The sequence below is a fragment of the Cebus imitator genome, unplaced genomic scaffold (assembly GCF_001604975.1).
Source record: "Cebus imitator isolate Cc_AM_T3 unplaced genomic scaffold, Cebus_imitator-1.0 Scaffold472, whole genome shotgun sequence".
Taxonomy (NCBI): Eukaryota; Metazoa; Chordata; class Mammalia; order Primates; family Cebidae; genus Cebus; species Cebus imitator.
The window spans coordinates 654,180-676,466 of NW_016107787.1; the positions used below are offsets into that span (position 1 = coordinate 654,180).

Below are 22,287 nucleotides of genomic sequence, written 5' to 3' on the forward strand. Positions count from 1 at the left end.
CTATCATCAGTGTAGGAGTTCCAATTAATCCAAGTTCTAGCCAATAGTTGGCATGGTCAGTCTTTTAAATTTTAGTCCTCCTAGTCAATATTTAGTGGTAGTTCATTGTTGAGTGTAATTTTCATTTTTCTAAAAACTAATGATCTTGAGCATCTCTTCATGTATTTCTTAGTTATGCATATATCTTTTGTGAAGTATCTGTTCAAACCATTTGCTTATTTTTACTAGACTTTCTCATTTAGTTATGAGTTCTTTATATATTTTGAATACATGTGCTTTGTCAGATACATGTGCTACAAATATTGCCTCCCAGTCTGTGGCTTGCCTCTTCACTATCTGTTTTGCAAAAAATAAAAGTTTTAAATTTTGTTGATAAAGTCTCATTTGTCAATTTTGGTTCATGCTTTGTTTCCTACAAAACCTTTGCCTTCTTCAGGACGTCTTCTCCCATCTTCTATAAATTTTAGCTTTTACAGTTAGGTCTATGATTTACATCCAGTACATTTTATAGTGTAAGGTAAGAATCAATGTTCATTTTTCCCACGTGAATATCCAATTATTTTGGAACTACTTGTTGAGGCAACTTTTTCCCACTAAATTACCTTGGCACTTTTGGGGGAAAAAAATCAGTTCACTATATATATGTGGGTCTAATTCTGGATTTTCTATCCTGCTCCATTGATCTATATGTCTATCTTTTCCCCAGTGTTACACTCTCTTGATGACTGTAGCTTTACAGTTACTCTTGAAGTAGTGTGATCCTTCAACTTTATCCTTCTTTTACAAAATTGTTTCAGCTACACTAAGTCTCTTGTATGTCCATGCATATTTTAAAACCATCTTGTCAATAGCTACCAAGATAACCTGCAAAAATTTTAATAGGAATTGCATTAAATTTATAGGCCAAATTGAGGGAGAAATAACACCTTAAAAATAATGAGCTTTTCAGGGTATATTTTTTCCATTTACTGAGGCCTCTTTAATTTCTCTCAATAATGTTTTGTAGTTTTCCTTGTAGAGGTCTTACACATCTTTTATTTATTCCTAAGTATTTTACTTTTTTTGGCACTATTCCATGTAGAATTGTTTTTTGTTTTTTGAAACAGGGACTTCTTCTGTTGTCCAGGGTGGAGTTCAGTGGTGCAATCTTGGCTTACTGCATCCTTGACCTGCTGGACTCAAGTGATCCTCCCACATGAGCCTCCCAAGTAGCTGGGATTACAGGCACACACCGCAGCACCTGGCTTTTTTGTAGAGATGAGGTTTCACTATCTTGCCCAGGCTGGTCTGAAACTTCTGAGCTCAGGCGATCCTCCTAACTTAGCCTCCTAAAGTAGTGAGATTACAAGCGTGAGCTACCATACCCTGCCAGTGGAATTTTTGTATTTCATTTTTCTGTTTTTCACTAGTATACAGTTATAGCCTGCAAGCTTAGATGTTACTTTCTGCAGTTATCTGTAGGATTTTTTTTTAACCTAAGAAATTGTGTCACTCACAAAGAGACAATTTTACTTCTGTTTTTCTAATTTTTAAACCTTTTTTCCCCTTGTCTATTGCAAATAGCTAAGACCCCCAGCACAATGTTATGAAGTACTTTGTTCTTGTTCTGGGTAATATGCTGTCAATCTATCTTAAACATCAGCTACAGACTTTTTGAAGACGCTTTTTATTAGACTGAAAAATGTCCCCTCGTTTACTAAAATTTAAAAAATCATCTATTGTTGAATTTTGTCAAATTCTTTCTGCATCTATTGAGATGTTCATATGATTTTCTCCTTTACACTACACATATGGCATTTATCATGCTGATTTTTGAACATTAAACTGATGTTACACTCCTGGGATAAAACCTATTTGGTCATGAGGTAATATCCCTTTTATATATTAGACTTGCTAAAGATTTTTGCATCCATGTTGATGAGAGATATTTTAAATTATTTTTCATAGTGTGTTTGTCTGATTTTGGTATCAAGCAGTTCTCACAGTCATCCTATGGGGTAGGCATCTTTATCATCTAGTTTTAGAAATGAGGTGTTAGGCACAGAGTAGTTCATTTACTTGCCCAAAGTCTCACAGCTGGTAAATGGATGCATTTTTCATCATTATGTCTCTTTGCCTCTAATTTATTGTGTTGCTACTATGTGGTCAATTTCTAAAAATGTTCCGAGTGTTAATAAAAAGTATATTTTGTTGGATATGTCCTATAATTGACCATTTTGGGGTATTTTCTTATTGGTCTATATCCTTGATTTTGTCTGCTTGAACAATGATATATGTTAAAATTTCCAATAAAACATTGGAAACTTTAAAAAACAGGTACAATGTACACTGTACCTCATGTGTAGGTTTTCTCTTTGAAGTTCTATTAATTTTTGCTTTCCTTTTGTTAGTATGGCACAGCATACCATTTTTCTGTGCTTTCACTCTTATCCTTTATGCAGCTGTATTAGGAGTATCTCTAGTAAACAGCATATAGCTGAATTTGTTTCATAACGAAGTATGACACATTTTCTTTATGCTGAAGTATTAACTTCATGACATCGACCAGACTAACGTTTATACTATATTGATTTGGTCTTTCTCAATTTTTTTTTTGGTTGTTACCTTGTGGTGGCCAAGTTCTAACCTCATCCTAGCACCCACTATTTTTATCTCTACCAACCCCAAATTTGAAAGTTACGTATTTTTTCTTTTGAAAGGCATATTCAGCCTGAAGTTTAGTCAACATGTTTACACTCCTCCAAACAGCCCTAGGACCTTAAAATGCTTTAACTCCTTACTACAGCCTCCTGATTTATATGCTATCACACAGGATTTTGGTTCTCAATTTTTTTTATTCCTATAGGTTAGAAATTTTCATACCTATATGTTTGTAATTATCTACTTATGTAACATTTTTCTTTAACATTCCTTCCTGTATTTCAGACCTTTCTGACATTACTCCATTATTATTTATTTCGCTAAGTTTTTGGGGGAACAAGTGATGTTTGGTTACACAGATATGTTCTTTAGTTGTGATTTCTCAGATTTTGGTATATCTATCACCTGAGCAGTATACACCATATCCCATATGCAGTCTTTTATCCCTCATCTGCCCCATCCTTCCCCCAATGTCCATTGTGTCATTCTTATGCCCTTTCATCCTCATAGCTTAGCTCCCTCTTACGAGTGAGAAAGCACTATGTTTGGTTTTCAATTCTTGAGTTATTACACTTAGAATAGTGGCCTCCAACTCCATCCAGGTAGCTACGAATGCCATTATTTCATTCCTTTTTATGGCTGAGTAGTCTTCTATGGGGGTGTGTGTGTGTTCCATGTTCCTGCAATTGCAAATGGTACTCCTATAAATACGTGTGTGCAAGTCTTTTATTTATAATGACATACATCTTTCAGATTATTTGGTGTGAGGATTAGTGAATAGCTGTTTTTCTCTCTCCATGTTTTTACTTCACTCCATTGTTAACAATTTCATTACGGGTAGAATTCTACATTACAGGTTACTTTCTCTCAGCATTTTGAAGATGTTTTACCGTCTTCTGGATTCCTTAGTTGTTAAACACTAACATTCACTTTTTATTCTTTTGTCAGTAATATCTTCTGTCGATCTGCTTTAAAAATATTGTTTTTAGGGCCGGGCGCGGTGGCTCAAGCCTGTAATCCCAGCACTTTGGGAGGCCAAGGCGGGTGGATCACCAGGTCAAGAGATCGAGACCATCCTGGTCAACATGGTGAAACCCCGTCTCTACTAAAAATACAAAAAATTAGCTGGGCATGGTGGCGCGTGCCTGTAATCCCAGCGACTCAGGAGGCTGAGGCAGGAGAATTGCCTGAACCCAGGAGGTGGAGGTTGCGGTGAGCCGAGATCGCGCCATTGCACTCCAGCCTGGGTAACATGAGTGAAACTCCGTCTTTAAAAAAAAAAAAAAAAAAATATTGTTTTTAGTGTTTTGAAGCTTTCCTTTAAATGTGTTTTCACAAAGCCCACCTTGGATATGTTGGGGTTTCTGAATCTGAAACTTGGGTGTCTTTCATAAATTTGGGTAAACTCTCATTTTTCCTTTGAATAATTTCTCTAAAATTTCGATTACACATATGTCGGGCCAGCTCATTATATTCTCATTCTCTCTTCACCCATTGGTTGTATGTTCCATTTTGTATTTCTCAGGGCTATATTCTGAGTGATTTTTTTTCCTGAGATCTTCTAGTTAACAAATTCCTTTTTAACTGTATTTAATCTGTTTAATCATCTATTTCAGATTTTACTTTCATTAAAAATGATTTCCAAATGTGCCAATTTTAAGTTTTACATTTCAAGTGTTTAATTCATAAGTGAATAATTATTTTATACTATGCATTTGATAATTCTGATATCTGCAATTTTTACAGGTGTGATTTTTTATTCTGAACCCTTGTTTTGTGGAATTTATCTATCTGAAGTCTGGGTTTAAAGGACATTCCTCCAGGGATGCTTTCCATCTGCTTCCTGCAGGTCCTTGAGATTAGCATCAAGCAAGGACAACTTCATGTTTTCAAGTTAGACCTCTTGAACCCCCCCCCACCCCCGCAGCCACCTCCTCTCAATCACAGAAATGATGTGAATTTAGGCTTCAAATTTGTGCAAGAATAAGCTTGTTTTGCATTCCCACGGAAGACTTTTATTTCCCAATTTGTACCCCCTATCTTGCTCTGAGGGCCTGCTTATTTTCCTAGTTCATCTGCCGAAGGCATACACTTAAAGGATTCTGGCATTATGCTGGAGGGCATGGAGTCTTTTATCAGACCTCACTGCAAGGCATAGCCTGCAATACTTCCTCACACCCTCAATGAACAAAATTAAAATCTGTGCTGTAGGCTAACAGGAGGCAGCTGAAAACCACTCCTATCCTACCCTCAAGACACACATTTGTGTGGTATTTTATTCTGAATTTGCATTTTGGTGGTTTTTTTTTTTTTTTTTTTTTGTAGTTTCTAGCCTTTCCTTGCCAACCCAAACATGCATTGAAGAAGACTACTCTCTGCAGCATTGTTAGGCATTTCTCTGAATGTCTGGTCAGCCAGATGACTCTGGCTTCTACTTCTTTAAACTAGGAGTCATATGCAGTGGATGAAAGGAGGGGAGTTTGCTAGACAGTGAAAAATGTTTGAAACAGTTTGAAAATGGGAAAGCAAGTTAGAGAATCACTAAATAATAAAGAAGTGATGTATCCAGGAAAGTTCATGGTATAGGAAGAAATTACTTGATAAGACTTTATAGCACCTAAGCTATACAGTAGTCTCACATCTGATACATGTTAGCCATATAATCTTGGACAAATCACATCCCTTTTCTATCTATTTCACTGGAGTTGTGAAGATAAATGTTACAAAGTGCTTTGAAAATACCAGTTTCATAAAATACTGGCATTATAATCATGTCTTTTGTTACAGAAATGTATCTGAAACTTTTGCCTCACAGATGATTTCAGGAGAAATAAGATAGTGGAAAAAATTTAGTAAATTCAGACAAAAAGTTTATAATCAGTTATGGATAAAAGTAAAACACTGAACTAAACCACTGTTTCTGGTAAACAGTAACTGACTCAGGATATGAGACTTGTCTTACAGACTTTTCTATTTTGTAGAATTTGTTGAAACTAAATTAGCAAAGCCCCAATTAGTATGGGCCATTTGCCATGATATAAAAATAGTTTCATAAAGCAAAACTCTATTTTATGTGAAATCTTTTAGGCAGAAAATAGATTCCAGACAGTACATAATTTACCTCAAACGTTCATCAAAATAAAGTTAACTTCCACATATTAGATGGCTAAATATTTTCTAAATTTTGACCTTTTTAGTGTCATTCAATACCATAATCACCATTGTTCTGATTGCTAGAGATAAAAATATGTAAAACAACTTCTTATCCTCAAGAAATTTCTATTTTAGGTGGTAGAAGTGTGATTTCCACTTTTGTGGGAAATCACAGAACATAACAAAATCAATCAACCTGTAAGTTGACTTGCATGTTAAAGTATTACCAATATTTGAAAGAATGTATCTACTGGCAGGGACAATAATAGCATCCACAAATGTAAGTGTTAAGATTTTGAATTTAATTTTCCTAGCTGTTTTGGCATTGTGATTGAGTCACTGTACTTTATTCTGATTAAGCAACTGGCACTCATAAGACCAAATTGCAAGTAAAAACTTCAATATGTTGAAGATGAACTTATTGATTTTTGGCATGCATCACAACACTCCAAGATGGTATACCATCAACTCTCATTTTTTAAAAAAAATTTAGATTCAGGAGGCTCATGTGCAGGTTTGTTACCTGGATATACTGTGATGCTGTTAACACTCCTTTTAAGCTCCTTCAACATGTTCTAATGGTGGATAGAATCGGTTTATCAGACAGTCTGTTTTAAACACAGTATTTAAGTCTTCTCTGGTAAACGTCCAGGAGTGTGAACCCTTCTCTGGTAAAGCTCATGTCCTACTGATACTGCCAGAAGTTCAACATGTGTTTTTAGATTAGTGTACAAGGTTTGGTTTTTCCCTCTTAACTATTGGCTTCCAGGAGGTTAAGTATGAGACACTGAGAAGCTTAATTGTTTAAAAAAGGGCTACATTAGTCATCTCAATTCCATTCAAGTGCAGATGCCAAAAAAAAAAAGAAAAAAAAAAAAGGTGTTTTAGGCAATTAACTTTTCAAAAACAAAATGAGTTTTAGAATATCTACCAAAACTATTCAAAGTAGTATTAGTTTGTTTTACTAACTTTTTATACTGATCCATGGTTCTTTATAATTAATTCCTTAAAGTTACTCTTGCTGAGAATCAGAAAAATCAAATGCTTTAAACAAGTGAAAAGTAATATGGAACTGGTATTTAATATAGCATATGGTAAACACGGGGTGAGTTGGTAATCAAGTTACACAACTACTCAAAAAAGATATAGGGGCTTTCAGTTAAAAAAAAATAAGCATCAGTTAAGTCTTATATTTGTCACCACATAGGCTTTCCCTACCACTTTGCTATAATATGAAGAACTCACTAGGAAAAACTTCATTAATTCAGAATGATCAATGGGAAGTATACTTCCAGTTGCATGGAATTGATACAAAAATGTGAACTCAAATACTCTCTTAAATATAAGTTCCTGGTGATTTTATCTAATGAAAAGAGAAATGATTTCTGGTTAAGAGATCTCCTTTCAAAAAATTGACAATTTGTTCTTTTAAGCACAATGGTGTCCTAAAATTGTTAATTCGATTATAAAAAGATGAGGATAGACAAACAACTCACACCTTTTTAAGTAGACATTACAAAGGAAAAAACCTTTATCCCAGCTTCTTTTCCAAATTATATTTTCCAGGTTAATAGAGTTTTATCATCACACAAAAGAGATTCATTTAACAGAAAGACTTTTAGATTTTAAATTCTTCCTCACTAGCTTGGAATATTACCTCAAAAGTGTGAAGACCCAATCTAGATTCTCTATTTTATGCTACATAAGCCTATCTTCAGAATTTTGAGCTTAAATATGGATCCTTTTTTGTGATGTGTTTACCCACTTTGTGTTTACCTGGGGGAGCTACTGACTGGGAGAGGGTAACAAGGGAACCTTCTGCGACACTGAAAATGCTTTATATGTTAATCTGGGTGGTGGTAACACGGGTGTATACAAAAGTAAAATTTCATCTAGCTGCGCATTTAAGATTGTGGACTTTATGGTATACGTTATACCTCTAGAAGTAAAAGGAGTGTTTACCCACTTTATGAAATGCCTATCAACTATTTTTTACAGTGAATCATTCATATGATTTTGTAAATCAAGATGTATACGAAAAAAAGTCATCTGATGCTCCTCGCATAAGGATTGCTAGTCACTTTCAGGTAAACAACTGAAGCTAGAGTAGAGGCTTCAGTGTTGAGAAGGCACTAACACACTATCTGAAATGGTGGCAGGAAGATTATATCAATTTAAGTATAAAGGGTAGCAGTGTTATAGCACCTTAAACAACAACTAGAACATCCCCAAATAAGTTACACGGCTATGGCGTCATCATTTGATTTGCGATAACCTACGCTTCTTATTTCTGCTTACGGTTTGGGTTTCTGTCTTTGTATTGCTTGGACTTTCAAAGAAAGGAGAAAGAAAAGAATAAAAGTTAAATTAGTATTGTTGTTTTTAGTGTGCTAAACAGTTGACATTACGACTGATTTTAAAATTATGCATTCTACTTCCTATGCATTAAAGGAGAAAAGAGGTGGTTTATCCAGAAAATATAAACATTTAACATACACCTTTTTTTTCTTTTTTTTACTTTTGCTTGGAACTACATTATCATTACCTCAAAAAAAAAAAAAAAAGCCTTTGAGAGGATTAGCTGCATAGGCCAATATTATTCTATATTAGTCTGTATTAAGCGTATGACGTCACCTTGCTGCCTCCCCTTCTCAAGCTTTTCTTTTGGGTGGAAGGAGGACTTTTTTTGGGGAAAATCTTAAAATATTATGGCTTAAATACCACAAGCTGACACACGATTGACAACCTTACACTCCCAAACCTGTTTGAAATGGGTCAAACACCTAAGCGCTGCAGAACAATGCAATCCAACCCGCAATTCCCCATAAAAGAGAAAGGGGGTGTGATTAGGTTCCAGATATTAAGCAAGTTATTGCAAAAACAGTTTGGTGGTTTTGTTTCTGCAATAGACACAGGTTGAGCTAGTATTTTTTTCCCCTTAATTAGCTCCAAAAAAGACTATGCTATAGGAGGTAGGATAAACCGCTAAAGCAGGAAGCAACTGGAGCAAACATTAAGGGCTTTATGGAGGTCCTTATCCTGATCCTCTGCATTGGTTATTGATCATCAACCCTGCTGGGGAACTATCGAACGGAATTTGTGTGAGGCTTATCGAGCCACAGGAAAGGAGATGCAGGAGGGAATATAAGCTTCTAATAAAAGAAACGCAGCAACAATAGCAGAGGAACAGCTCTGCCTGGTGACGTAATGGCTGGCAGCAGTCCAGCTTCAGTAGAGCTGCTGCTACCTCAGCACCCAACCTCCCTCAACACAGTCCGGCTTCGGCAGAGCCACCGGGGCTGCTACTTTTTGCGAAGCCACTTTGTTGATGCCACCAACGCCGTACCTCGGAGGACCAGAACACGGAACAAAGGGTTCCTTCCGTTACTGTTTTAAGTTGTTTGACACACACACTCTCACCCCCTAGCCCCGGACCCCTCAGTAACCGAGCCAATCAGTCGCTTAAGTTTAGGGGGAAAACGCCGGCTCACACTCCAGGTGTGCCTCAGTTTCCCCCGGCTGGTTTCGAGTACGCCTATCATTGCCCACCCCCCGCCCCCGCCGGTCCTCAGCGGGAGTTGATCCGGGCGGCCCCGTGCACCCGCCCGGGCCCTGCATGCCGGCCCTCCCGCCTTACCTCCGCCAGGTAGAGGTTGAGGAGACAGAGCGTGGAGAACTGCAGACAGGAGGGGAAGCAGTAGAGCAGCCAGTGGGGGAAGAAGTGCAGGTGAGCGGGCGGCCGGAGCAAGGGCAGGGAGCCGCTGAGCGAGAAGGCGGCGGAGAAGAGGGTGGTCCTGAGCGCTGCCCACAGGAGACAGAGGAAGAGGCAGAGGCTCTGGTAACTCAGCCGCCGCTCGCGGTACAGGAGCAGCCGCCACAGCTGCAGGTAAGCAAAGGCGAAGAGCGCGGCGTAGAGCAGGGCGTGCAGGACGCTCAGCGCCAACTGCACGGAGCCCGGCACCGCGGCGCCTGAGGCGGCAGCTACGGCGCCTCCGCCTCCGCCGCCCCCACCGGGCGTGGAGGGCTCGCGGCCGGCCGCGGGGGCGGCAGCGGCCGCCGGAGCCGGCACGGACACCCTCATCGAGGGGCTGAGGGTCAGGCGAGCGAGCGCGGGAAGGAAGGGGCTGGACTCGGAGCCGCCGTCGAGGGGGAGAAGGACTGCCCCCTTACCCCCCACCCACCCCAACCTCTAACCCCAGGAAGCGCCGTGACGGGACCCGGAGTCCCGCGCTGAGCAGCCGCAGCTCCCCCTCGACCCCGCCTCCTCTTTCCCCCACCCCCCAGGGGTCTCGGCTCCGGCAGCGGCTCGGCTCCGTAGCTGCAAAAAACAACTCTCGGCTGGAGACAATCAGCTGAGAAACCCGAGCATTTGAGGCGCTCGCTCCGCACTGTGGGCTCGCGCCGATTGGCCCAGGCGGGCACGCCCCCCGAGCGCCGCACTCGGAAGGCCACTGGCCGCAGGACCCGTCGCTCGATGGCCCCGAGATCTGACTGGGCACCTACTTTGCCTACTTTCTCCCACCCCTTTACTTCCCACCCGCGCTGCTCATTGGCCCAGCTACTGCACCGCCCGTTCGCGCCGGCGGGAGGACTCTGTAATCGTCTGTCACTCTCACTCCGCCCCCGGCGCTTCCCATTGGTTAGAGTCCCTCGCGTAGGGAGCACGAGGAGAAGGAGGAGCTTCGAGGTTTGTTTTTTGCTCTAGAGGCCGACTCTGGCGAGCGGGTGGTGGCCGCAGGCTGGGTGGGAGCGGTGCCGCGCCTTCGCAGGTAGGCGAAGTGGTTCCCGGCTGCCGGGCTAGCCTGGGACGGCCTCGCCTTCTGCCTCCTCCGTCGCGTCGCGGCGGGAACTGTTGGCCGCGCGGCCTCGGAAATGACCGGGGTCCCCGCCCTCAGATCCTGGGCAGGTAGGTGACAGCGCGGGTCCTTCAGGCTGTGGGCTCCGCCCGCAGACCCGGGGGTTCAGACGAAGCAGTTTTCTGTAGCAGGGCTGTACTGCAGAGCTCTGGAGTCTGACTTAGGACATCCGCCTCTGGGGCATCGAAGGGCCTCACCTGGAGCTTTCTGAGGGAGTTTTACCTTCTCTTTTCGCTGCGTGAAGGGCGGGAAACACTGGAGCCCTTTCTGGGTCGAGGGGATGGAAACGGGCGACGAGGAGATCCGGAGCTCTTAAGTGAAAGACCCTTTCCTCCCAAGGGAAATGTCTCTTAAGGAAGAATGGTAGTAGTATCAGATGGATGTTGAAGCGATCTGTGACCAAGGGGAAGCTGGTTCTTTGAAACTTAGAATTTGGGAGGATGCTCTGGGCTTAGAGACTTGTAAGTCTGACGATTGCCTGGAAAGGAAAAATATTCTGTGCTGTTTAAATTCCACATATATTGAAGCCTTGGACCTGTGTATGGTAGACGGTGGCGCTATTCCTGGGGCTGAGAGAGAAAAATATATGCTATGTTACTGCTGTGAAGAAGCGAGGAATAAACAGATTGACTAATGTATATTGGACCAGCACATAGTTGTTGACAGCTTTTCTTTCCTGTTTGGGAATAAAATTAGCAAATAGTGCAAAATTAGGAGGAAAATTTCTTTAGAATATACAGCACATTACGAATTCAGTATCCGTTGAAAGACATTCATTGCTAGGAGCCACCAAGACCCAGCTTTTCTTACCTCATCATCCTTTGTCCTATGCTTTTTTTTTTTTCTTTTTTCATGCAGGGTCTCGCTCTGTCACCCAGCCTGTAGTGACAGCTCACTGCAAACCTCGACCTCCTAGGCTCAAGCAATCCTCCCACCTCAGCTTCCCAAGTAGCTGGGACTCCAGGCACGCGCCACCGTGCCCGCCTAATTTTTTTTTTTTTTTTCCCGATATGTTGTCCAGGCTGCCTTTGTCCTATGCTTTGCCCAAGAAGAGTGTTGCTCTCTTTTTTCCTGGCTAAGTATTCCACAGGGAACTTTAAAGTCCATTTCGTACTCTAGATTCTGAGACAGTAGTTTGTCCAGGTACCAGATGCTAGTGTGATTTGGGTTCCTTATAGGTATGCTGACAAACTGTGGTAGATATACAGGCCTGGCACTGTTACATAGACATCCCTCAGATGAAACATTCAGCTGAGCAGGTAGAGAGTGCAGTGTACCGGAGGGTACGGCTTGCTCTAAGAAGTTAACAGGCCGAATCCAACATTTATCATTTGGAGAAGGATTTATTTTTATTGGAACCTAAGAACTTCATCTCATGTATTTTTAGAGAATGTGGTCAGGGCAGTACACAGTTTTCTTCAAATAGGAGACAGGATGCTCATGACTGCAGTGAGGTAATTGATTACAGTAATGTGCTGAAGCATTTAAATTAAGCATAAAATCAGAGTTCTGTGATTTTAGGCACTTGTCAAAATCAAGTGTGCCACATATTCTCTGGCATGGCCTATTTGCATCTTCTTTATCATTGAGGTGCACATTTCACGTCATCAGTAGACTTATTACAAAAGCATTTTTCTTTTTCTCCTTTATTCTCTTCTTAAAGTGATAGTAAACATCTGGATAGTACCCATATTAATTTTAGGTCTTTGCCTGTGAGACTTACCTACCACCTGCCATTTGTCAGTAAGAGCAAGTCTGGATAGCCTCTTCCTTTCTGCTTTTTCTGGGGATGAGAGTATGTCTGGCGGGGTGGGGAGTGAGGGTGCACATAGAGGATTTTCCTCCTAACTGTTTTGAAAAGGCTCTAAAGGGGAGGGTTGTTGACTCCTTTTATTGCCTCTTTGGGTCTGAAATGATAATCCAATTTGAGATCCAATCAACATTTTATTTGAGACTGGTTCAGTGAGCAGGTTCTGTTCTCCAGTAGCAGCATTAAACTGTAAGTAAGCTGACTCCAGACAGAATGTTCTTACGGGAACTTTGTAAGCATTATATGCTCCATTTGTTGCAAAATATGAAGTGTTTCTTTTTCCTGAGTATGATGCCCACAGATGTTGATACAATTTATTTAATAGTTATAGTTGTTAATTTCCTCTTTTTCCTGAGAGGGAAAGCTGTTAAATTTATGGTTCATAAGCGAATATTAGGCCTATAAAGGGGGAACTAACCAAGGGTTTCCTGCAAAAGCTTGGTGTCAGCTATTCTAAAATTTAAACGTGTCCAAACGCATAAAGATTTAATATTGTTGTTCCAAGAGGATAGATGACCCTAGCACAGTAGTCTTTCAAACATCTAAAAACAGAACTGTTTGTCAATTACTATTGTATACAGTACCCTATACCAAAATGGGATTGATGGAGCTAATGAGGGCTACCAGCTTTTCTATCTGCCTAAGGAACACAAAGGCAAATCCTCATACTGTTTCCTTACTACCAAGAAGACTAGTGTTTTCTCTTGAAGTACTTCCTTCTTGATGTGCTTTGGAGCTTAATATTTGGATGCTGAACAAAACACATTTTTGTTGCCTTGAGCATTTTATGTGCACGCTTTAGCCCTTTTCTACTGTTATCTCACCAAGCCATTTTTACAGAGCTGTTACCCTCTTGTATTAGTCCTTAGTTACATGTCACTCATTCTTTCTATTATTTAAATGAGCTGTGCAAACATACTTATTTAGAGTTAAGGGATGAGACAAAAGTTACATGTTATATGCCAACTCTGATCCATACCAGCAGGAACGTTATACTGAAGAATTGAGAGCCTCTTCCAACCCAAAGGGTCAATGTCTACATGTAGTTGGGAGGTGTATCCGTAGTATTGGCAGACATTCTATAGTTATGGAAAACATTTACCTATGAATTTTCCCCTCTTTTGGTATTGGCATCTGTTGTGGTAATAGTCAATTGCTTTTTAAAGAGTCATCTTCTTTAGAATTTTCCTACAGTGGAATTGGGTCAATTTCCTATGAATTCTTTGAAATATCTTGCTTTAAAATCTAGGATATAGATTTTATGTTCAAGTCATAGTCCTTTTACCCATTGCTAAGACCAGGTGTACTAATAGTGCTAAACGGCCGGGCGCGGTGGCTCAAGCCTGTAATCCCAGCACTTTGGGAGGCCGAGGCGGGTGGATCACGAGGTCAAGAGATCGAGACCATGCTGGTCAACATGGTGAAACCCCGTCTCTACTAAAACTACAAAAAATTAGCTGGGCATGGTGGCACGTGCCTATAATCCCAGCTACTCGGGAGGCTGAGGCAGGAGAATTGTCTGAACTCAGGAGGCGGAGGTTGCGGTGAGCCGAGATCACGCCATTGCACTCTAGCCTGGGTAACAAGAGTGAAACTCCGTCTCAAAAAAAAAAAAAAAAAAAATAGTGCTAAACTAGGTTATATTGTGGAAACAACCCCGAAAACTGAGGAGTTTAAAATAATTTATTTTATTTTTTATTATTATTTTTTTCTGAGACAGAGTTTCACTCTTGTTGCCCAGGCTGGATTGCAGTGGTGCTATCTTGGCTCACTGCAACCCCTGCCTCCTGGGTTCAAGCAATTCTCTTGCCTCAGCCTCTCAAGTGACTGAGATTACAGGCTCCTGCCACCATGCCCAACTAATTTTTTGTATTTTTAGTAGAGACAGGGTTTCATCATATTGGCCAGGCTGGTATCGAACTCCTGACCTCAGGTGACCCACCTGCCTCAGCCTCCCAAAGTGCTGGGGTTATAGGCATGAGCCACCATGCCAGGCCTAATAGTTTGTTTTATAGTCACACTGGATCAGCTGGGAGCTTTCCCCATGTTGTTCCCTTTCTGGGACTTGGGCTGACAGAAAAGGCCTAATTTTGAGTGTTATCAGTCACATGGTAGAGGGAAAATGTGTTGTGATTCATTATACATGTATACTGACTCTTAAAGGCTCACAGAAGTACATGTCACCTTGCACGTTTCATTAACCAAATCAAGTCATGGCTATACCTAAGTCATGGAAGTGAGAGGTATAATTTTAACGTGCAGAGAACTAGAAACATTTGAACAGTCCTCTCTTGTCAACAAATACTTTCCTTCCTATATGTAGTTCATCCTTGGCTTTTCCTGGTGGCTATAATTCAAAATTTCCATCTTCACTGTGTGAAGCCTAAAGTTCAGAATCTCTGAGTAATGCCCAGCAGTGGTCATGTCTATACTGGTCTAGGTAGAATTTATTTGTTTTCCACCCCCTGTTGAATACATAAAGCAGTGTTGGGAGAGATGAGTTTAAGTGTTTTCATTTGGAGAGAGGAAGAATGGAAGAGACACACCAGAATCTAGACCGTAGCAATCTACAGTTGAAATCTCTCTGGGCAGGTGTTTCTAGGGCTCTAGTTCTGTTCCCTGAGTTCTCTAGGCCAGTTTAAAGAACAACAGTAACCTAACACAATAGAAATGAATTACAGAAAAAGTGAAATAAAGAACATCAAATTACAAGCCCAACTTAAAAATTATTATTAGATTCAACAAACATAAAATTACTATGTGAAGTTGCTGTAAAATCTCCTAAACATTTATATTCCATTTCTGTAGTTATATCATTTAGACCAGTAACAAATAGTGCCTACTCTGCATATGCCCTAGAGCATAGTTCTCCGTGGTTCTTGGCTTTGCCCTGTGTAAGATTCTTACATTTTTATTACTCTTGGCCACATCCGAAATATGGCCTCTTTTTGTGGCTAAGCAGTTTTGTCAGTTTGCTTTGTGACCACGGACGGGTGGGAGCCTAAGAATTGTTTCAGGTTTTGAACGTCTAGTCTTTTGGCTGGCAATTCTCTGAGTATTTTTCTTTTAATGCCTTGTTAAACACCACTAACAGCAACCATTACACAGTACTAATCTGTCTTCCAACCTCTTCTTTTAGGGCTATAAATAAGTTCATTAGCCACAGGAACTTAGGTACATATTCATTATAAGTTAATCAGGTACATGTCATCTCCAAATTATTAGTGACAGTTTTATTAAATGTTTTGTCACTTGTTAATGTGGGTCACTTGCTGTTCTCCGGTCTCTGATAAATGTTTTCCTGAGTAGGCCCACAACAGTTTCTATGCTGTTTGGCTGCTAAGCCAGTGTTTTGGAGTTTTTGTTAAGATGGCATCTCACTTCTAGTTTATACACAGGTTAAGAGAGACTAGTTTATGCTGCTATAATAACTCCTGCCATCTCAGTGGCTTAAAACAACAAGTTTTATTTCTTCCTATGTCACATGCTCATTACACCTTAGCTGGCAGTTCTCTGTATTATGCTCTTGCTCACAGAATAGACACCATTTGAGCATTTCTCTTGACTACAGCAGAAGACGGTAAACCCTGACTTTATTAACGCTAGCTGCGGGAACTGTTTCCTGAAAGAGACAGAGGCCACTTTTGCTCGCATTTTATTGGCCACAGTAAGTCATATAGTGGTCCTAACTAACTTCACCAGAGGTGGGGGATGAAGGGAGCTTAAGTGTAATCAGTAACTGCAAGAAGAACCAGAATTGTACTAATGAGCTATCACACCAAGGTAACAAGGCCACATGTCTCTGAAGGTACTCATCACTTGGTTCTGATATCTAGATTTTTGTAGTATTAAGTTTTTGGCTTTTGTTTGTTTTTTAGACAGGGTCTTCCTCTTTCACCCAGGCTGGATTACAGGTAGCCTCAATCATGATCACATTTAGCTTCCTGAGTAGCTGGGGCTACAAGTGTGTGCTATCATGCATGGCTACATTTTTTTTCCCCTACTTTTTCTAGAGACAGGGTCTCTGTGTTGTGTAGGCTGCTCTTGAACTCCTGGGCTCAAGTGATCTTCCTGCCTTGGCCTCACAAAGGGCTGAGATTATAAGCATGAGCCACCGTGGCTGTCCAAGTATTGTTTTTCATTCCCTTTTCTAATTGCTGTAGGTAAAAACAAGTCACCAAGTACCTTTTGTATCTTTGTTTTCACTCTGTTCTTGTTGATATTCTCTTTTCCCACTCATATTCCCTTGCCTTTAGTTAAGATCTTTTTATGAGGACAGCATGTCTCTGAGGAAATGCATTTTATTTTCCATGCATGTGAAGTGTCCACTCTTCCACGGCCCTACAAGGTAGATATCCTCCCCCTACTCCCTTGCCCCCATTTCTTCTTCCTTAGAGGCAGTTACTTTCAACTGCTAACTGTTTGTTTTGGCACTGACCTTCCTATTTCCAATAAACTTGGTTTTTGGTTTTGTGAAAGTCGAAAATTTAGTTCTCTTTCATTTCTTTTGCCATCCCAGCTACATGTTTCCTTACTTTCTATCTTTTCTTTCTCTCAACAATTGTTAGGGTGGGTTTTGGTTAAATCATTATTCAGTATTTTTTTCATTATGAAGACATAAATTCTACTTCTAGCTGACCCATGGTGTATTCTTTGCTTTAAGTAATTTTTAAAATCATCAAATCTTACCAAAGATGGAACAAACTGCAGAGATTACTCTGAGTTCCTAACTCTAAACATATGTAAGAACAATCACCAATGTCTCTAACTGATTAAAAGCACAGTATTTCACATGTATAATCTTGTTTGTCTAGTGAGGTAGAAGATATGGGAAAGTATTTAAGCATTGACTATATGGTTAGACTTTTTGTGCTACAAAAATACATTCTATGGGAAAAGAGTAATGTGTTAACACTAATGTCCAATTTAGTGTTAAAATAGTTAAATTGTAACCTGGAGGCCAGGAAAGATGATATTTTATACTAGAATCTTTCAACTGTGCTTTTAGTGTTGTACAGTTTAATTAGGTTATAGTTATTTCATATATAGTAATGAATGTTAGTTATTCCCTTAGCCTCAGAAATGCACGCATTTTCTCCAGAATATGAAGAAAATAGTGGATGACCTATTTTGTAACATCCCTATTGATATCAAGTAGCTTTAACATAGGTAGGTTTAAAATGGTTATAATGTATAATCAATTTAAATGTCAGTAATACCCCTTATGTCATTAAAATTACATTTATATATATATATATGTCTTATCTTATAGTTCTTGCTTCTCACTTTACTTTGAGTTTTTCAACTCTCGACTCATTATTAAAAATTGATGGCAAATTTTTTTCACTGTTTGATATATACTATCTCTGATGAACAGAATTATTAGGAAATAACCTATGAATAATTAGTTTATTTTTCTTTTTCAGAAATACTGACTTGTTAGGGAGAGATATTTTGTGTTTATTGATAATATTGAATGAGCTGAGTAAATATTCAATTTAATATGATTTTTCGTACATTTCAAATTCTTTATCATTTTATTATTTGCTAAAAAATTCTACCTTATCCTTATAAGTATATAGAAATAATCTTTTGTTGTTTTTTCCTGTTGCCTATTTTGAGATACTGAGCTTGCATTTGGAAGAGATGGGTCCTGTTTGAAATTTTAAAAATACTGAAACAAAATTTTCACCTATAGCTATGGCTGTTTTTATATTATACTAATTTTTGTAAACTTCCTTCTTTTAAATGTAGATAACATAGATCATCAGTAGAAAACTTCCTGAAGTTGTTCAAGAAAAATTTGAAAGTAGCGTAATAGAAAAACAAAGAGAATTAACAGCAGATACAGAGGACAGCCTGGAAGTAAGTACACCAGGAAAGATGATGAGAGGAGGATATCTAGAAGAAATTTGAGTTCAGAACATGTAATTAGATTAAAGTATGAGTTGAAAAAGATATTTTCATTTCTAAGCAGTATAAAGAAACCTAAGTGTTATGCGTTACAAAATATGTATATTTAGAAGGAATGTTCTTCCATTGTTTTTTTTTTCTCCTGCCTCAAGTTTATTTGTACAAGTAGCACAAAAAGACCCCAGACCCATGCAGATAGCAGCCTGGGGGGTCGCACCAGTCCTTCTGTCCTCGTGTTGGCAGACAGAGATATCTACTCTGAAACCTTTTTAGGGGGCTGGCACCTTTGGGAGCCTGAACTGGAACTGGCTGGGCCTTGGTTTGTTCCTTGGCCTTAGCCTTGGCCTTTGGCCAGCAGAGCCTGAGCCCCTTGACAGTGCAGACAGGAGCACGCTTCCAAGCTTGGGGTGGGCAGTGTAAACAAGTCGATCAAGCTTGCAGCTGACACGTTTTGGGATCTTCGGCTTAACCTCCTTAGGCCTTACAAGGGCCTTGACAGCCTCAGCACATGCACTCATGGCCGTGGTGTTGTTGGCCTGCATCTTCTTTAGGCCCTTCTTCTTGTGCTTCTTGGCAAAGCGCATGTTCCTCAGGAACCTGGGGTCCACCCCCGTAAGAGATTCGTATCTTTGTGATCAGGGTTTCTTGATACCATTTTTGTGCCATTTTCGGGACTGGTTGTGTATGGTGTGGTTCTTGGACTTGGCCGTGTCTGTACCTAAGCCACAGTTCCCCTTCTTCCATTGTTTTACTGGGTTTCTTCTAGGGGATTTAAAGTAAAAAGAAAGTAAACATATTAGGCATATTTTGGATGTCTCACTCCCATGTTAATGATATTAAATAATTATTTGATTATTTCTTATATTCAGTTATAGGTAAAGAAAAACAAAATGTCCAATTTGAGAAATGGATTGGTTAATGTTTGAGAATTAATTTTAGAACCCTTGAAAATGACAATTAGCCTAGCATACTCTAGTAAATATCTATGAAATTTAAGATAAGTAAGCATTTTCTAGATAGCTTTGATATCTTTTGTAAGTATCAAAAATCAATATTATCAAGTTGATGTTGTTATATATTGTCCCCCCTCAAATTTTTAATATATAGTAAAGTACTAGCAAAATCAAATGATAGGACTAATGACTTAGCTTTTTCTTTTTGTAGATTTTACTCCATTCATTCATTTAACAAATTCATTCAACAAACCCTTGTTGAATACCTTCTCTGTGCCAGGTGTTGTCTTAGGAAACAGAACACAGCAGTGAAGAAACAGACAAACTCTTCTGCTCACAGGCAACTGGAGCTGATGATGTCTTCCGGCTCCAGTGTGTTTAGAGTTGGGATCTCTTTTGCCATAATGTGCATTTTTTACGTGCCAACAATAGACTCTTTACCAGAACTGAGTCCTCAGAAATATTTTAGTACATTGCAACCAGGAAAAGCCTCTTTAGCTTATTTTTGTCAAGCTGGTAAGTATTTTTAAAATTCGATTATGATTATTGTGATGTTTTTATTGCTGTTTAATCAATAAGCTCAGTGGGAGATTACTGTTAGGATTAATAATATGTGCTATACAGTTGTTACTATAATATGCCTGACTGGGTTTGAATCCGGCCCCTGCCACTTTGCCTGTGGTGTGACCCTGGTTAAGTCACTTAGCTTCTCTGTGTTTCTCTTTCGTCATCGATTCAGAAGAAACAGTACTTTATAAGTTTATTGTGAGGATTAAATGAGTTTACTTATGTGCTTAGTCCATAGTAAATACTAGATAAGAACTGACTACTAGTATAACACCTGAAAGAATACGTTCTCAGGTTTTTAGGATGTAACTATTTTAAGTTTTTTAAAACTTTAAATGTAGTACTGGTAGTGCTTTAGATTAATACCCTGCTTTAGCTGCTTTGTTAATTACACTGAATTAACTAATATAACATTGAACATAACTAATAATTTTTTAATAGTCAAATTCAAGTCTTCATGTCTTAAAAATGCTATTCTTGGAATTAGTAAGTGAAGTGAGTACACATTTCTGTTGGCTCCCTTATTTTACTTGTGATTTGAAAACAGTATTTTAAAATCATTTTGAAAGTTTTTGTATGTGTACATGTGTGTTATATATATGGTATTAAACTTGGAAGAATAATGCCAAATGTTAGGTTTAAATTAAACACTTATTTATCGTATTATTGTTTTAGGAAGCTTTTAAAGTCTATTTACAAAGTTAAAATACGTTATGATAAAAGCATTAGAAATAAGAATAGTGAGGCAATAGTAAAATAAGGGCGTGAAAACATGTAGCGAGATATGTTTAGTTAATTGTTCTTGCCTGCTAGTTGGACAAATGGATCTATTTCTTGTGTGTTTCAGATTTTAAAATTCATTTTTAAGGGGCAATTTATAAACATTAATGAAACATTTTTTATTTTAGATTCCCCAAGAACATCTGTATTTCTTGAAGAACTGAATGAGGCTGTTAGACCTCTGCAGGACTATGGAATTTCAGTTGCCAAGGTAGAAATATATTTATGTTAACTAAAATATTAGTGACAAACATCTTACAACTTTATGGCTTAAGACTGAATGTCTTAAAATACTTCTGTTTCATATCTTTTTCCAAACTGGAAATATATTTTTTTCATAAGAATAAACAGAAGCACAGAAAGATAGTTTCAGATTATTGCATAACATAGTACATATAGAGGGGACAAAAAGTTGTTTAAAAATTTTTAGCTTAGAATTTAACTTTATGTTGTAACCATTCTATTGGGCCTATGGTATCATTTTTCAAATCTATAGTTAGGTTTTTTTTTGTTTTGTTTTATTTTGCCCAATGAATATTTCATAATAAGTAGCCACAGTTCAGCTGTTTTTAAGTTTTTATTAGCACAAACTGAAGTAACAAAATGGAGGTAATTGAAGAATTTTTTTCTATTCTTGTAAGTCTTTATAATTGTTTATGTTTCACTTTTTCACATTTATTTTTAGAACAAAGTTATAACAACTCAACGTTACATATTTAATTTATTTCTCAAAAAATGTTCAAACTTGCCATAGAGTATTATAGAAAATTTCCATATGCATCATGGATTAGATAGATATGTAAGCCTTTTAGTTAATTTAAACTTAGAATTTATACATCAGACAACTGAATGAGGGGTAACCCACTGATACTAAGTTCTTTCAGGTTAATGTCTACCTGACTTTCTGTGTACATTTTTTCTTAGTTCATTGACCTTCCTCTTCTAAGAGATGGCTATTAGAAGAGGTCTCTGCAGCTAGAGTTCCCAGAGCAGGAAGCACAGAAGGGTTAACTAACATTGGCTGTATACTTTAAAAAATATCTATTTTTTAAATGTGTCAATTCTGTATGTGTAGAGATCTCAATTAACTTTGAACAACTGATTTCACTCTAGAACGATAATGACAATCATCTCCAAGGATCTCTAAATAAAATTTAAAATTGAAACTTAGAAATGATATAGTAGGTTGGTATGAAACTCAAAAGGAATAATCATACTGTTGATCTAGTAACTAGTAGACTGTAACTAGTAACTATGCATATAGTAACTGGAATAGAGTGTTAAAGTTCATGCCCAAGCTGTGTTGCCCTTGTGAACTAACATAACTGAAACTCCTGATTTTACAGTGAGAATGCTGAGCTCTATCTAAAAAGGAGACAGTGGCGAATGAGTTAAACCCTTGTTGAGTGCCTAGCTCAGTTCCTGGCACATAGTGCTCAGTAAGTGTTTGTGAGATTGAAATGAGCTTACCATATTTAATCTTCTTTTGGATGGAAAGATGACTAAGCCCCTGTCCTTTTCTTTGGAGAGTTTATATCCTAAATAGGGGGGATAAAACACATTCACAGACCATTTTAATAACTAGCAGAACCTGATCATTGTAATAGGAGAGATA

General features: G+C 38.8%; 2 protein-coding genes across 11 annotated transcripts in view; one reads left to right on the forward strand and one right to left on the reverse strand.

Annotated features, from left to right (window-relative positions):
- The window catches only part of GPR137C (G protein-coupled receptor 137C), an 82,482-nt gene extending 72,585 nt beyond the window's left edge, over window positions 1-9,897 (reverse strand). The window contains exon 1 of the mRNA XM_017512402.2: window positions 9,431-9,897. Within this exon, the coding sequence (XP_017367891.1) occupies window positions 9,431-9,874 (444 nt within the window). The 5' untranslated portion in view covers window positions 9,875-9,897. The remainder of the gene's footprint in view (window positions 1-9,430) is intronic.
- A 481-nt stretch (window positions 9,898-10,378) lies between these two features.
- Window positions 10,379-22,287, forward strand: part of TXNDC16 (thioredoxin domain containing 16) — a 115,026-nt gene continuing 103,117 nt past the window's right edge. For 3 of the 10 annotated variants that reach the window (XM_017512405.2, XM_017512410.2, XM_017512411.2), the window contains exons 1-4: window positions 10,487-10,699; window positions 18,214-18,324; window positions 19,537-19,841; window positions 20,801-20,883. In XM_017512405.2, coding sequence (XP_017367894.1) covers window positions 19,679-19,841; window positions 20,801-20,883 — 246 coding nt within the window. In that variant the 5' untranslated portion in view covers window positions 10,487-10,699; window positions 18,214-18,324; window positions 19,537-19,678. Of the gene's footprint in view, window positions 10,700-16,568; window positions 16,588-18,213; window positions 18,325-19,536; window positions 19,842-20,799; window positions 20,884-22,018; window positions 22,112-22,287 lie in introns of those variants that run through there. The other 7 variants (XM_017512407.2, XM_017512408.2, XM_017512406.2 and 4 more) reach the window with 7 other exon arrangements.